The sequence below is a fragment of the Labrus bergylta genome, chromosome 3 (assembly GCF_963930695.1).
Source record: "Labrus bergylta chromosome 3, fLabBer1.1, whole genome shotgun sequence".
Taxonomy (NCBI): Eukaryota; Metazoa; Chordata; class Actinopteri; order Labriformes; family Labridae; genus Labrus; species Labrus bergylta.
The window spans coordinates 31,442,227-31,455,651 of NC_089197.1; the positions used below are offsets into that span (position 1 = coordinate 31,442,227).

Below are 13,425 nucleotides of genomic sequence, written 5' to 3' on the forward strand. Positions count from 1 at the left end.
ATGCTGTGGTGAAACAAAAGGTCCTGCCCTCCCCAGAGAAACCTGCATTGACTGCTTCTCTTTGTGAACCATGTTGTGTGAAGGAGGCTGTGAGGAGAACCAATGATTAGGCCGTCGTGGGTTTGATTTTCAGTGATTGTTTGAGTGACAATCAGCCATCATGCTTTGGTGAGAAGCTTTGAATAAAATCGCTCTTACCCTCGTAATCTCCCCTACCATCCTCATCTGGCTTACCATCGATTTCATAAGCATACACTTCCCCGTACATCATCCAGTACGGCTGGAAGACCACATCTTTTGCCAGCGTCCAGCTGGGCTCCTCTTTTGGGTACAAAATGGCTTTCCTGGGCACGCCATAGCTCAGGAGGACTATAGCCATTATAACCACAATATAAAACATGTTGGCCACCTGAAAGAGATGTCACAATTTATATCTCTGATGGAACAAATAAAAATCCACATTATCTCATTACATTTGTCTGATTGAAATGATGTCTGTTTCCTGTTAGAGTCATTTTTAAAACATGAATATGTACTGAACCACCCAGGCACTAAGGCTATGTTGATAAGGATTGATGACAACCACATCCACGATGGTGTACAACATTTAAACTTGACTGTGGTAGGAGAATTAAATATTATATGATATTCACTTATTTGCTGTCTTGCTGAGGATTAGAACAGAACATTATAATATTTGTAAACTAAATCTAGAGCTAGAGTTTACTATAAAAACAAGAGAAACTGCTAACCTGATTTGTCCAATAAGGAAAAAAGCCAAAAACATTGACTTAAGTTCATTTCAAAGACAAAGTTAAAGTATTGTGTAGCTGACATGATTTCATGTCATTCTTGAGGGGGGCTAACAATTAAAGGTAAAAATACTTTGTTAAACTAGGACACTGATGGCTGAACATGAAATGATGGACTTGAGCTTGTGTAGCCCTTTTCTAGTTTTCTGACTACTAAAAGCACTTTAACACCACATGTCACACCTACTGCACCCATTCACACCACACATTGTGTCCATCAGTATTAACTAATCCAGCAGAGGGAGCAATTTTGGGTTAAGTGTCTTGCCCAAGGACACACCAACATGTGGATGCAGGAGCTGGTGACCTTCCAGGTGAGGGACGGGCAACTACGTCTACTCTACCACTGAGCCACTGAGTTACATTACCTGACGACATCATGTTGATGACAAATGCTGTTGTGAATATTTGAAGTAATTAATTTAAACATAAACATTAAATTAAGTAGTTTGGCTCTCATAGTTTTTGAGATACAAAAACAGGGATAAAAAAAAAAAAAACACAACCAGCCATCTAAATTCTGCAATACGATAATCAATATCAAACTTTTGCTCCACTTAATACTATTTATTTTGTGTTCTAAGAAGCTGAGTAGTTTTAAATGATTAAATAATATTCATGTTTTCATACTTACCTGTTTGATCGTACAGTAAATGAAAACAGTTACTTTCATCACTGACATTTGTTTTCTGATGCACTCAAAAAAAGAGTGTAAGTTGAAATAGTTAAAGTTCAGAGCAATTTCAGAGAAATCCGAGAATGGTAAACTTCTGATGGATTTACATCGTGCGGTGGTATGACTCACCATTTTAGCAATCATCATGACGTACGGTCCAGCTTGCTGGTTGACAGCCAGGATATCCAGGAGTCGCACGTACCAGAAGATTATATTGAGGCAATAGACCGTCCTTCCTGGAACGAAGGTGTCTTCTCCACCCAACCTCAGGCCAAAGCCGATAAAGAAGGTCACAATGGCCAGAAAGTCTGACACATTAAAGTAGTCACTGAACCACACCTTTATCTTCTGGCTTATTTTGCCTGCCTCAGACATGAACATCTTAAAAGAAAAAAAAAACAGAGAAAAGAAGAGCATGGAATGATGTTGAGCAGATCAGTTGTTTAACAAAATACATCTAAAGTATTTTGACCCCTTTTTATTTCACACACCTCTCTTATTTTCTCAATGGCAGAGGTGAATATGTAGAGGATGACCACCCACTCTTGAGGAGACGGCCATTCAGGCATTTTCACCAGGACCACGTACGAGTAGAACATCAGGAAACCCAAGTAGAAGAGCTGAGAATGAGACACAAGAACTCATGAACAACTCTTAAACTGTTATAGAACAATGTGGTCAATAAATATAATGGACTGAACAGAAGAAATGTTGGACAAGGACGATAACTGTGTTGAAAACAAGACTCTAAATCCAGAGAGTCCCAGAGAGGGGCTCGCTCTATTTTGAGATGAGGTCAGTTGAGGTCCTTTAAAAAGGGGCTGAACCCTGCAATGGAACGTCATGTCAGAAGCTCGTAGTGGACAATCAGGACTGAGGTCTCTGAGCTCAGCTGGTGGTGAGCCCAGTGTGTAAAAAAAACTCATCCTCTCCATCTCAACTGAAATTCAAAGTTGGGTACATAGTTTACTCTCAGAATGAGTAATGGAAATGTATTTGTCTCAGTAACATGCCATTCAAAGTTAAAACAATAGTTTTGTTGTTACATGAATTAAATAATTAAAGGCAGCATAATGAGGAAATATGACGATGGCTGTTTTGTGTTGTTGTGACATTCTTTATTTTTGGATGAATTGTAACTTTTGACTACTATGGGGATGTGGCTGCCCCTGTTGGAATGCAGCTTTTTTATTTCAATATTTTCTTGTTTGTATTTATGTGCTTTGTAAACTAATGTCTTGTGAAATAGGGGCAGATCATATTAGATGATTCTTCTTTCTGCTCCTTTTCATTCACAATTTCAAATTTTATGTTCATATTTAAAGGACACATATTATTCTCCTTTTTAACAAGTTTTTTTTTTTAAATAAATAAAACATGTCTGTGAAGTTTCCTGCTCATAATCCACTCTGATCCTGTATATTATCATGCCTATAAACCCCTCTATATCAGCCCTGCTCAGAACAGGCCGATTCTGTACCTTTAAATTCAAATGAGCCGTGTCTGACCACGCCCCGTCCTGGAAGGGCTTGGGATTTTATCGCTCCATGCTCTTTTGTATACGGTGGAAAGACACTCAGAGGGAAGAACAGGCACCTAGCTGCGAGAGTGTCATCCACCTGGGGGAGGGGTTACTGCCCTTTGTATGAAGGGAAAATCTCCAATCAGCCTGTTTGAGCACACATTTTCTGAAAAGTGGAGCAGGCGAAAGATGGAGAGGATGGACTTCTCTCATAATGTGGGGGTTTATAGACAGACTAGGGACGCATAACAAGTGTTATAAAAAAATGGCAAAGGGTATTTTGTATAATATGTGACCTTTAAATGTTTTGTTTGGTCAATGAATTAAATAAACTTACAAACACACAAACAAATTCAAACTACTATAGAAACATAAGTATATTGATTTTCTGCCTCACTGTCCCACTTCACCATTTAGCTATACAGAAATAAAACCCCTGTCTTTTCAGTCATCGTCTCCCTACATATTCATGGTTTTTTTTTTAGCCATGCTGACAGTTACCTCTGGTGAGTCCATCACCTTTTTGTTAAATTGTCTTTAAAGACTTGCTATGACAACCACTGGTCCTTCCTCCTGACTTATGTGACCCCCCGACTTTCCCACTAGCTGAGTTTATCATACGCAAACCCTTCAGGATAACCTTCAATTACTCGGAGATCTTATAACTCTTCATCAAGCTTTATTATCTCTTCTAACTTTAGCCTCAGTCTGACTTTCTGTTTTGAGCTCACTAAGAAATTGTACAATGCTAAACAAAGATGAATAACATAAAAGCAATTCACCAACTTAAATGTTTTTTTTTTGAAATACAGGTCACTTTATAGAAATACTTCACAGACCTCAGGGTGTCTTTTGTTTAAATGCAAACTGTGGTGTTTCTGTATTTCCCTGTATAAAGAAAAGCACATGATGCCTCTCAGTAGTACATCAACTCCCCATTTGGACAAGTTTGTACAACAGAGCTCAATTCTGTTTAAAGCACGGGTCAGCCATACAGAAGACCGTGGGAACGTTTGAAAAGAGGGAGAGTTAAAACCCCCCCGACACACACACACACACACACACACACACACACACACACACACACACACACACACACACACACACACACACACACACACACACACACACACACACACACACACACACACACACACACACACACACACACACACACACACACACACACACACACACACACACACACACACAACTGGAAAATCCATCCATTAACACTCGGATCTGATTGTTGAGTGCAGCGTTGCCGTGTTGAAATCTGAAATCAGGACGGAAACAGGTAGAGTAGATGTAGATAAGCTGCAGCACAGACTGTGTTATGCAGCCTTGCGGTTTCAGTGATGGTATCAGACTTCTCTCAGTCATAATCAGCCAGTTAAACAGCTCTGTCTCTGCATATAAAGCCATCAATGACGGCTCCCAGGTTTCATGAGAACAAGCCCCAGGCTTACGCTTATAAATAAACATCAGGACAAGTGAGAAAAGATGACTTTATCCTTTGAATGAACGTGAATGTGACAGTCCAACTTTGTGTGCAGTCAAGTAAATGTGTGACTCTGACTCTTTCATGGTTAAGGTTTTAAAAGAGAGACAACCAGCAGGAGAACTGGCAGACTGTAGAGTAAATGTTCCTGTTCTTGCCTCCCACTTATGAACACTTCAAATATTTCTTTAAAAAGGAGAGCAGATAAAGTTAAGGCTTTACATTTGCCAGGATTCACATCGCTCTGCCACTCTGAGATAAACAATCCCGAGGAGTTGGGGAGGAGATTGCAGATCTTTTTCATATTGAAGAAGCAGAGTGGGAATTTTCTGGCACAACTTCACCAACTAACAAGGTGCATGACGAGTGAAAGGCTTCAAGAGGTCAAAATGCTACAGCAACACTTGAAGAACGAAGATCAACTTTGTTAACAAATTATGACCGACGCGCTTCGGCTCGAGACCTTCCACAACACGTCGGCCTAATTTGTTCATAAAGTTGATCTTCATACTACAAGCGTTGCTGGAGCATTTGGACCCCTTCCAGCTCTTTTTATATTGCCAGTACGAGGCGCGTCATTTCTGACTTTCAATGTCTCCCATTTAATGTAAATGTCATGTCGGGGTCGGTGTAAAGCAGCGGAGCAGGCGGGACAGAACAGTGCAGTGTGTGTGCGCTGTAAGTGGAGACCCTGCTGTAACTTTACATGTCATGCTTCTGCAACGCTGTAACGCAACGCACTGTAACGCTAAAGTCACCGACTGGGACACTAATATAATGCTGTTGAGGAATCACTATGAAAGTAACGCTTTGTTACATCGCTGTAGTGTAATAGCAATGTGAAGGGGCTTGAACTGCTGGTTCAACATTAAAAATAAATCCCACATGTACGCTTTTGACTGGGAAATGGAGTATTGTCGTGATCCCTGAGCCTTCCTGTGGGCGATACAATGGAAGAATCTGTCCACTCGTTTAGTCTTATAACACTCAGTGAGAAAGCTGAGTGTAGGTGTCTGATAAGACTAGCTTACTCCCTCTTCTATTTGTGGTTTTCATGGGCAGTCAAACAATCCCAGCGAGAGTCTGATAGGTTTGAATCAGACCACAAAACAGTCTTACTTGATTTTCAGCTGTCCTGTCCAATAAAGGAATGGCCAAAAAGAAAGAAATCTATTTTTTTTTTAAAGTTCTTGGTTCTCTGGTAAATGATGTGTTAAGCCACCGCTCCTGTAGCTCCTGAAGCTCGTTTACGAGATACACCACCATAAAATGAATGATTATGTTAATGCATAGATGATAATGTGTGTGGGCGTTAATCTTCATACCGTGTTGGACCAGAACTTGACAATGGGAGCATGGTAGAAGGCATAAATCTTCCTGGTTAAGGGCAGCTTCCTGGGGCGAACGTGTGTCTCCATCTCATTCTTTGCCTCCACTTGGTCGTTGGATCTGGCCTCCTTGAACACATCCTGCAGTGAGGTTAAAAAAGGCCCGGATTAGACGACAGCAGGCCAAAAATGTGAAGAGAACGAGAGAAAGCAGAAGAAGGGAATGTGAAGGGGGTGGAACGAAAACAAATAAATAACGATATCAAAGAAAACACACACAGAATGCCATTTCTGGCTGAAAGTGCAAATAAGTATCTATAAACACACTTTATAAACATATCTGTATTTCTACTTTTCTTTCAACATAACAGACGACTTGTTTGTAGCTCTGTTACTCTTTCACATCCACTCAACTGTGGACTACGTCTGACACGGAAGTCTCTTGTGATGAATGGGAACATGACATTATCTATTATCCATTTGATATAAAAGTGCCAGAGTACTTCCACTTTAATGGGAGGACAATAGCTCATTTGTCAACATTTGGTAAAGACACAAAACGAGAGGGACGGAGTGAATCGAACCATCTGGATGTCTTCAGCGATGTTCTTGAAGTTGTTTTCGCTGTCCTCCATGGTCATCTGGTGATAGTCCTGACTCTGAGGGATATGAGCCATCTCCGCCTTGGATTTGTACTCCAAAAGTAGGATGGCAGGAGGCACCAACATACTCAGAATAACCTGGACACAGAGAACACACACATGTGGGTGATTGCGACTAAATTTGTCAAGAAAAACATTGGAATGAAATACACTTCTTCCACTTCCCAGGTGTTTGATGCCTCATTTCATATCTGACCTGACACCCGGCTCCCAAAAGGTGAAGCCAAAACATCTCACTCTCTCTCTGTTAGACCATTTAGTGCTTTATATAACAAATATTAAGTCAAGTTTACGATGAGTGGAGCAAAGGTTAAATCCTGGTCCTTCATGTTTTTTTGAATGTGGGAGGCCAAATGAAGAACAAGCTTAATATTTGAATAATTTTGCAGCACCTAATTCAAATCCCTATAAACACATAAGATTTAGTTTGAAAATCTAGTAATAACAATCAGAATATAATGATTAGTTGATTGTTTTGTGATATTTACTCAACTTTACTCAAGCTAGAGAGTCTTTTGACACCATATTGTTGTTACACTACAACTCTTCATGTGTTATGTAACACAAGAAAAACATTTCCCAGGAAAGCTGAGTGTTTGTTTTATGACAATGATTATCATACCGAGTGTCATTCTTATACCTAAACCAACAGCTTCACTTGGATAGGGAGACTTGGGAAAAGCCGACTTTCATTCAACACTTGTTGCCGAAACTTGAAACACAAACATTTAACCGTTACAGATTGGTTTAGTTTTTACACACGGAGCCTCTACTGACACTGTCGAACCCCCAGCAGCCACTGAAAATGAACTCTCAGCACAGATCCCACAGCTGCATCATCAGGTGTTTGCTTGTAACCAAAAAAATAAAAAATTCTAAATGGAACATGAACCTTGTACCAGGAGTTCTTGCGCATGTTCAGGCGTCCCATCCACATGTCTGACAGCAGCATCTGGGTGCAGGTGTGAGCCACAAACGGTCGCAGGTGAGAGGAGACGGCCAATTTCAGACAGGTGGAGTTGCTCCAGTTCTTCAGTTCGTAGGTCAGGAGCTTCATGGCCATGGTCTCATCCTGCCTGAACGACTGCTCCAGCAGGTCCACTGCTAGCGTCCCAAAGTCACTGAAATAAACGAACATAAATGATGTACCATTTCACAACACTCTGCTGTGTCGATTTTTAATTATAACCCCGACATCTAAACTTAAATGAAGAAATACGAGAGTTTGAGAGATATCTCACTTTGAGTACTCCTTGAGCTCCTCTGAGGTGTCGTCCACCACGTCGCTCTTCTTGGCCTCGTAGCCCATCGATCTGCAAAGCTTACAGGCCACGAGTGCCTTCGCCATGTTCTCCTCGCCGTGCTGCCAGAAGAAGAGCGACATTTTCTGCCTCTTCATCAACACGGCCCACACCAGCAGCTCATTGAAGGGGTAGGGAAAGCGCCTCGTTTCTGGGTCGTCTATGTCCACGATCTCCTCTTTGCTTCTCTTTTTGTTCTGCTCCTGGGTAGACTCCAGCTACGAGGAGAGGGAACATGGACATAAACAGTCATTTTTATTTATCCTGGGCTCCTCAAAAATAGAGGGAGGTCGTACAAGTAAATATTTTTCATGTGTGATCTTCATATTCAAAATGGAGCCTTATTATTTCATTTGAACTAGAGGACGTTACCTTGGGTTTGTACGGCTGTGCAGTTTTGATGAAGTGGTTGTGCCTCGTCTTCTCCTTCTTGTCAGCCTGCATGCTGAAGGACTCATGACTTTTCCTCAAATGAGAACCAGGTCCTGCTGTGTGACGCCCCGACCTCTGTACAAAATATAAAAACAGTCTGACTTTTATCAAAGTTAACAACGCATCGGACACCAGCTGATATCATGCATGAAAGGTATGTTTTGTTTTTAACAAATCCAAACAACATGCCCGCTTCTTACTTAAGTGTCTCTGATCACAATTTCAAAAGTTTAAACGCTAAAGACAAAAGTTTCAAATATTCAAACTTTGCTGCCAAAACAGGAAAGTGCTTGAACTCACCCTATTGCTGCCATGGAGATTGTTATATATTATTCTGAAACGTTTCCTCGTGTAGTTGCACCTGTAAGTCCCGCCCATCAGGTACTCAATAACCAGGCCCACATCGATCAAAGTGATCTTATAGTTTGGTGGAAGATGACTCTTGAAAAGGGGGAAAAATGGTGAATTGAGATTAATCAGACTCTCTAATCAGACTCTCTCTCAAGTCATCAAAAATGATCCAACTCTACCTGCTTAACATCCCTAACCAGGTGGAGGAGAGTTGGGTTGTTGGGAGGTTGTTTCTAAAAAATAAAAATAAAAATAAATAACAAACAGAGGGTTAAGAAAAACACAAACCTTTTTATCACAGTCGAACTTTAATGGTCAGATGGTGCATGTCTCGTAAGTTTACCATGTTGTAGAGCTCCTCCAGCCGATTGATTGTAAGAAATCGGTGCATGCTGACACCGTTTTCAATGAGCAATTTGACAAAATCCACCCTGTCCATCACGAGCGCATCCAGCATCGCTTGCTCAAGAGAGCTCACCTAAACAAACAAGGATAAACATGCTGGCATGAAGCATATTTTTATAGCAAATCGCTGTTTGGCCTTCTCTCTTATTGTGTTCGTTATAAAAGCACGAAAATAAAGCCAAATTTCTAAAATAAAACAATAAATATAAGCTATCCCCTCATTTAAACACAAGCCAGGGTTCCCCCACTTTTAAAATAAACAAAAGCACTGAGGGCAGTTTGTGTAGACAACTGTCATGAGCTTCATGTTACAGTAAAGACATGCAGTTCATGGCAGCCTGCCTGAGTCCAGTCCCCCGGGCTCTTCAGTCTGCAGATTGTGGTAGGCAGAGATTTTGGATCATTGTGGGTCAGTCCAAAGGTTTGGAGCTAAGGCTGAGCAAAGCAAACAACCCTACAGGCTGCGACTCACACACACACACACACACACACACACACACACACACACAAAAATAAACATGCAGACGTACCAGAAGCTGCTGCCCGTACACAAACACATGATTCTTGGCAATGTCTACGCGGTCCCAGGCCAGAGTCAGGACCAGCTGATCGAAGGCAGTTGCGTTTGTGCCTGAAATACACGAGTACGGCCATGGGTTACAACACACACACATAAAAAGAGAAAGCTACATTAATTATGATTTTCCAGTTAGCCAGCTAGCAGGATTAGAGAGGGGTAGGACAGCAGGGCCCGGGCAGTAATACACCCAATTATACCCTAATACAGAATCACAGCAGCTTAGACCGCAACATAAATCCGCCTTCAGTGTACTGCTCTCTTCCTCAGTAATCTGCCTTATTGTCCTCTAGGAGAAACCTGAATCAAACAATCATTACCATCGTCTGAAGAAGTACACGTTTGGATGTCTGACAATGATCTCAGAGGGAGTTTGAAGGAAAGTTTATCTGCTAAAAACAACTATTACCTTAACTAGAGTATGTACACTCAAAGAACCATCAGCTCAAAATTCCCATTTAATCTTCAGCCTGCAAAATGAATATAAGTGTTGTTGAGAGAAAGATCTCAAAGCAGTACTAAATATACTTCAAGACACTGAAGAGCTTTGGTGGCCTGGGGTTCCTCTAACGATGAGTTACTGATTCACCACAATGACTGTGCTGTAGGGCTAACACAAATTTGCACAGTCAGAGTCAAGCATTATCTGTCTTTTCAGAGTTTTAACCTTTTCTCTTGAAACTATCAATCTGCAGTCACTTACACGTTCCCTTGCTTTTGTCTACATATAGGGGAATGAGGTTGAACAACAGAACAAATTTGCTGCACCTACTCAGAGTGAACACAACACCTTTCTTTAAGGTGGAAAACATCTTCAAAGGAAGAGAGGGCAGAGTGAAAAGAAACATTAATCAGGCAGTTTTAGAATTTAACATGAGCTGAACTTGTACAATATTAAAAAAAGAGCCTCCTAATGTCCGTCTTTCTGCTGCTCAAAACGATGCAGAAGAAAATAAGAATTAGGAAGAGTGAGACTGAGACATGTAGCCCAGTGACTGACAGGGTTGAAATAAGGAGGCCCTGTGAATCTGAGCAACATGATCTCCTCAGACACACAAAGACAAGGGCACACAAAGGGGGAGGGTGGGGTGGGGTGAGGTGAGGGGGATTAGTTCTCAAAGCATATCTATATCAGAATGAAAACATTACAAAGGCTTGAAATTTTTATCTCCTAATGCCAACAACCTCAGCATATGAATAGACTGGAACTGGATAAACTTTATAGGACTTTCAACCTCACCAAGTTGAGGAGAAAAAAGGTTCAGAGAGAAGTCACACACTAACCTTGGAGTAAAGCCCTTAGGATGGCCACATCAATGTCCTGGTGCTCCTCGGAGCTGATGTGAAACACAGTGATCTGTTTTTTGAAGGAACAAGATAGCACTTATTAACATGTTCCCACAGACATTCTCCACATGTTTCCAGAGTTTCTGATATGTGGTGCATCAGTTTAGAAAAACAAAAAAACGATTCACACCTGCGCACTAGTTATTTCAGAGAACAGTTGCTGCATTTTCTCTTGTTAATCTTGAAGATTTTGTATTTGATTTTCAGAGCTTCGCCCAGTTATATCAGTGCAGCTATCGAAATAGAGATCAATACATAGGAAACAAATATGAATAATAAGTACCGTAAAATCCGGTGTATAAGACGCACTTTTAATACCCATTTTTTCATCTTAAAAGTTGGCTGCGTCTTATACACCGGTGCGACCAAATACACCAGTACAAAATACTGAAACACGCGCCGTCATTACAGCGGGTGCAGCAGCCCCTATCACTGTGACCTGACGTGATTAAAAACCCATCCCCATTCATTGTGTATTGAAAGCTGAGTGCACGCTGTGCTGGGAAAGACGGCGACACAGACCAGGCTGGCTGCGCGACTTTTTCCACATCTTTTCTCCCTCACGAGGTCATAATCATGCATTTACAGAAAACAGTGGATTATTGTTCCGTAAATAAACCTTGTGGACTGTTCTTTAGATTGAAAGAGTCCTATATTAAAGTTAAAGAGTGACCAGCCGAGTCGGGCAGCGCGACTGTTAAGCTAGGAGTCTGTGCCTCATAACTTTCCCTTCAGCAGGCTGAGAGCTCAACTACCGTACTGTAGCTAGTAGGAGTGCAAACTCCCGAAATTGAAAACAGACAGAACTAAAGAGCGACACAGCTGTACAGAAACTGCACGTTGTAGACATCGCTGAACACTCGTCACGCAGGAAAACAGTTTAAAGTTTTTTTTCTCTCAAAGAGACCTTAAAAACAGGGTGCGTCTTATACACCGGTGTGACTTATATTCTGGATTTTACGGTATATAAACACAAGAAAAATGTGTGATTAAAAATGTGATGTTCATGAACGTACCAATTCTTTGCTCTTCATGCACTCCATCAGAGTCTGAAAGAGATGGATAGCATCGCTGTGGCTGAAATTGAAGGTTTTTTTAATGGTTGCTAGGATGTCCGTCTCCACGCCATCAGGAAGGCCGCTGTAGAAGAGCGGTAAGACAGAAGGTACAGTTAGACAACACTTACATCTGCACAGCTTGAAATACTACAATTACAAGGAGCGTATTCTAAGCATCATCTAACAACACAACACAGTGACCTCCTGACTTGTTACTTTATCTGTCTCAGTTGAATTCTGCCGCCTCTTTTTCACGTTATATAAAGGTATGTTTTGATGCAGGATTACAGATCATATTTATCACTTCAGATCAAATTGACATCAGATGTATGTGTATACGGTAAACTATATCAAATGTAGTGAGATTAAATGTATTCTCTGCAGTTTGATAGGATCTAAAGATAAGTCCACAAGACTGTTTGCATGGTGAGTCACTGAAGAAATGTTGTTCTATAAAAATTACAACAAACTTATTGTTGTCATAAAAATTTTATTGGCTGATTACATTAGATAATTTAGTTAGATGATTTTTTAAAATTATTTTTGGGCTTTTCGCCTCTAATTGATAAGACAGCTTGAGGAGACAGGAAATGTGGGGAGAGAGAGTGGGGGGTGGCACACACCAAATATGGGCAGGATTTGGAATTGACCGTGTGACCAGTGTGACAAGGAGGACTGTAGCCTTTGCACATGGGGTGCCTGCTCTACAAAATGAGCTACACCAGCACTGCAAGTTAAACAACTTTTTACTAACAGCACTGAATTTTAACTCTCTTTAACTCTTTTCCAGCAGACTAGACTGTGGGTTGGTTGTTGGAAATCTTTCAGGGACGGAAACAGACGAGAGTTAATAAAGATGCGGCCGTCAAAGGAACAGCAGAAAAAAATGTAATATTCTTTGAAACACTTGTTGAAACCTCAATCTTATTCATCAGTTCTCCTCCTGTTCTTTCATGTGTTTTGTTATTTCACTTTTTCTATTAAAAAATTACATTAGAAAAGGAAGTAGAGATCACACCGACTACAGTCATCCTCTGCCTGCTTCCGTGTGTGTGTGACCTACCCTCCCTCCTCAGTCTGCTTGTGGACGTAGGCCAGTATGTCAGCAGCGCGGCCCGTTCCCTCGCACACCACCACAGGGACAGGAGGGCTCTCCTGAAGATACTCCAGGACAGTCAGGATCACATTAGGCCCCCCTTCAAAAATCAGCGCCACAACAGGAACCCCCTGACCGATTCCTACGAAAAAGAGAGAGGACAGCGTGCTTAAAGTTAAGGTTCATATTAATTTATTCACCAATAAGTTTTGACCCGAATGACAGTTTGCAAAAGGTTGAGATGATAAAGGCCGACTCGCAGGCAGAGCCAAACCGCCCCACAATGGTGGGTTACATTGTGAACTTTAGACTTATCTGAACATTACAGTATGTAAGGGTCATTTAATATCATACAGT

At 41.2% G+C, this 13,425-nt stretch overlaps 1 protein-coding gene across 1 annotated transcript in view; it reads right to left on the reverse strand.

Moving 5' to 3' along the window:
* Nucleotides 1-13,425, reverse strand: part of trpm7 (transient receptor potential cation channel, subfamily M, member 7) — a 361,224-nt gene that overhangs the window by 328,651 nt on the left and 19,148 nt on the right. The window contains 15 exon segments of the mRNA XM_065953144.1: nt 235-409; nt 1,618-1,869; nt 1,980-2,108; nt 5,837-5,980; nt 6,424-6,579; nt 7,394-7,622; nt 7,743-8,020; nt 8,175-8,309; nt 8,535-8,675; nt 8,765-8,818; nt 8,929-9,063; nt 9,521-9,621; nt 10,852-10,924; nt 11,931-12,054; nt 13,036-13,210. Coding sequence (XP_065809216.1) covers nt 235-409; nt 1,618-1,869; nt 1,980-2,108; nt 5,837-5,980; nt 6,424-6,579; nt 7,394-7,622; nt 7,743-8,020; nt 8,175-8,309; nt 8,535-8,675; nt 8,765-8,818; nt 8,929-9,063; nt 9,521-9,621; nt 10,852-10,924; nt 11,931-12,054; nt 13,036-13,210 — 2,301 coding nt within the window.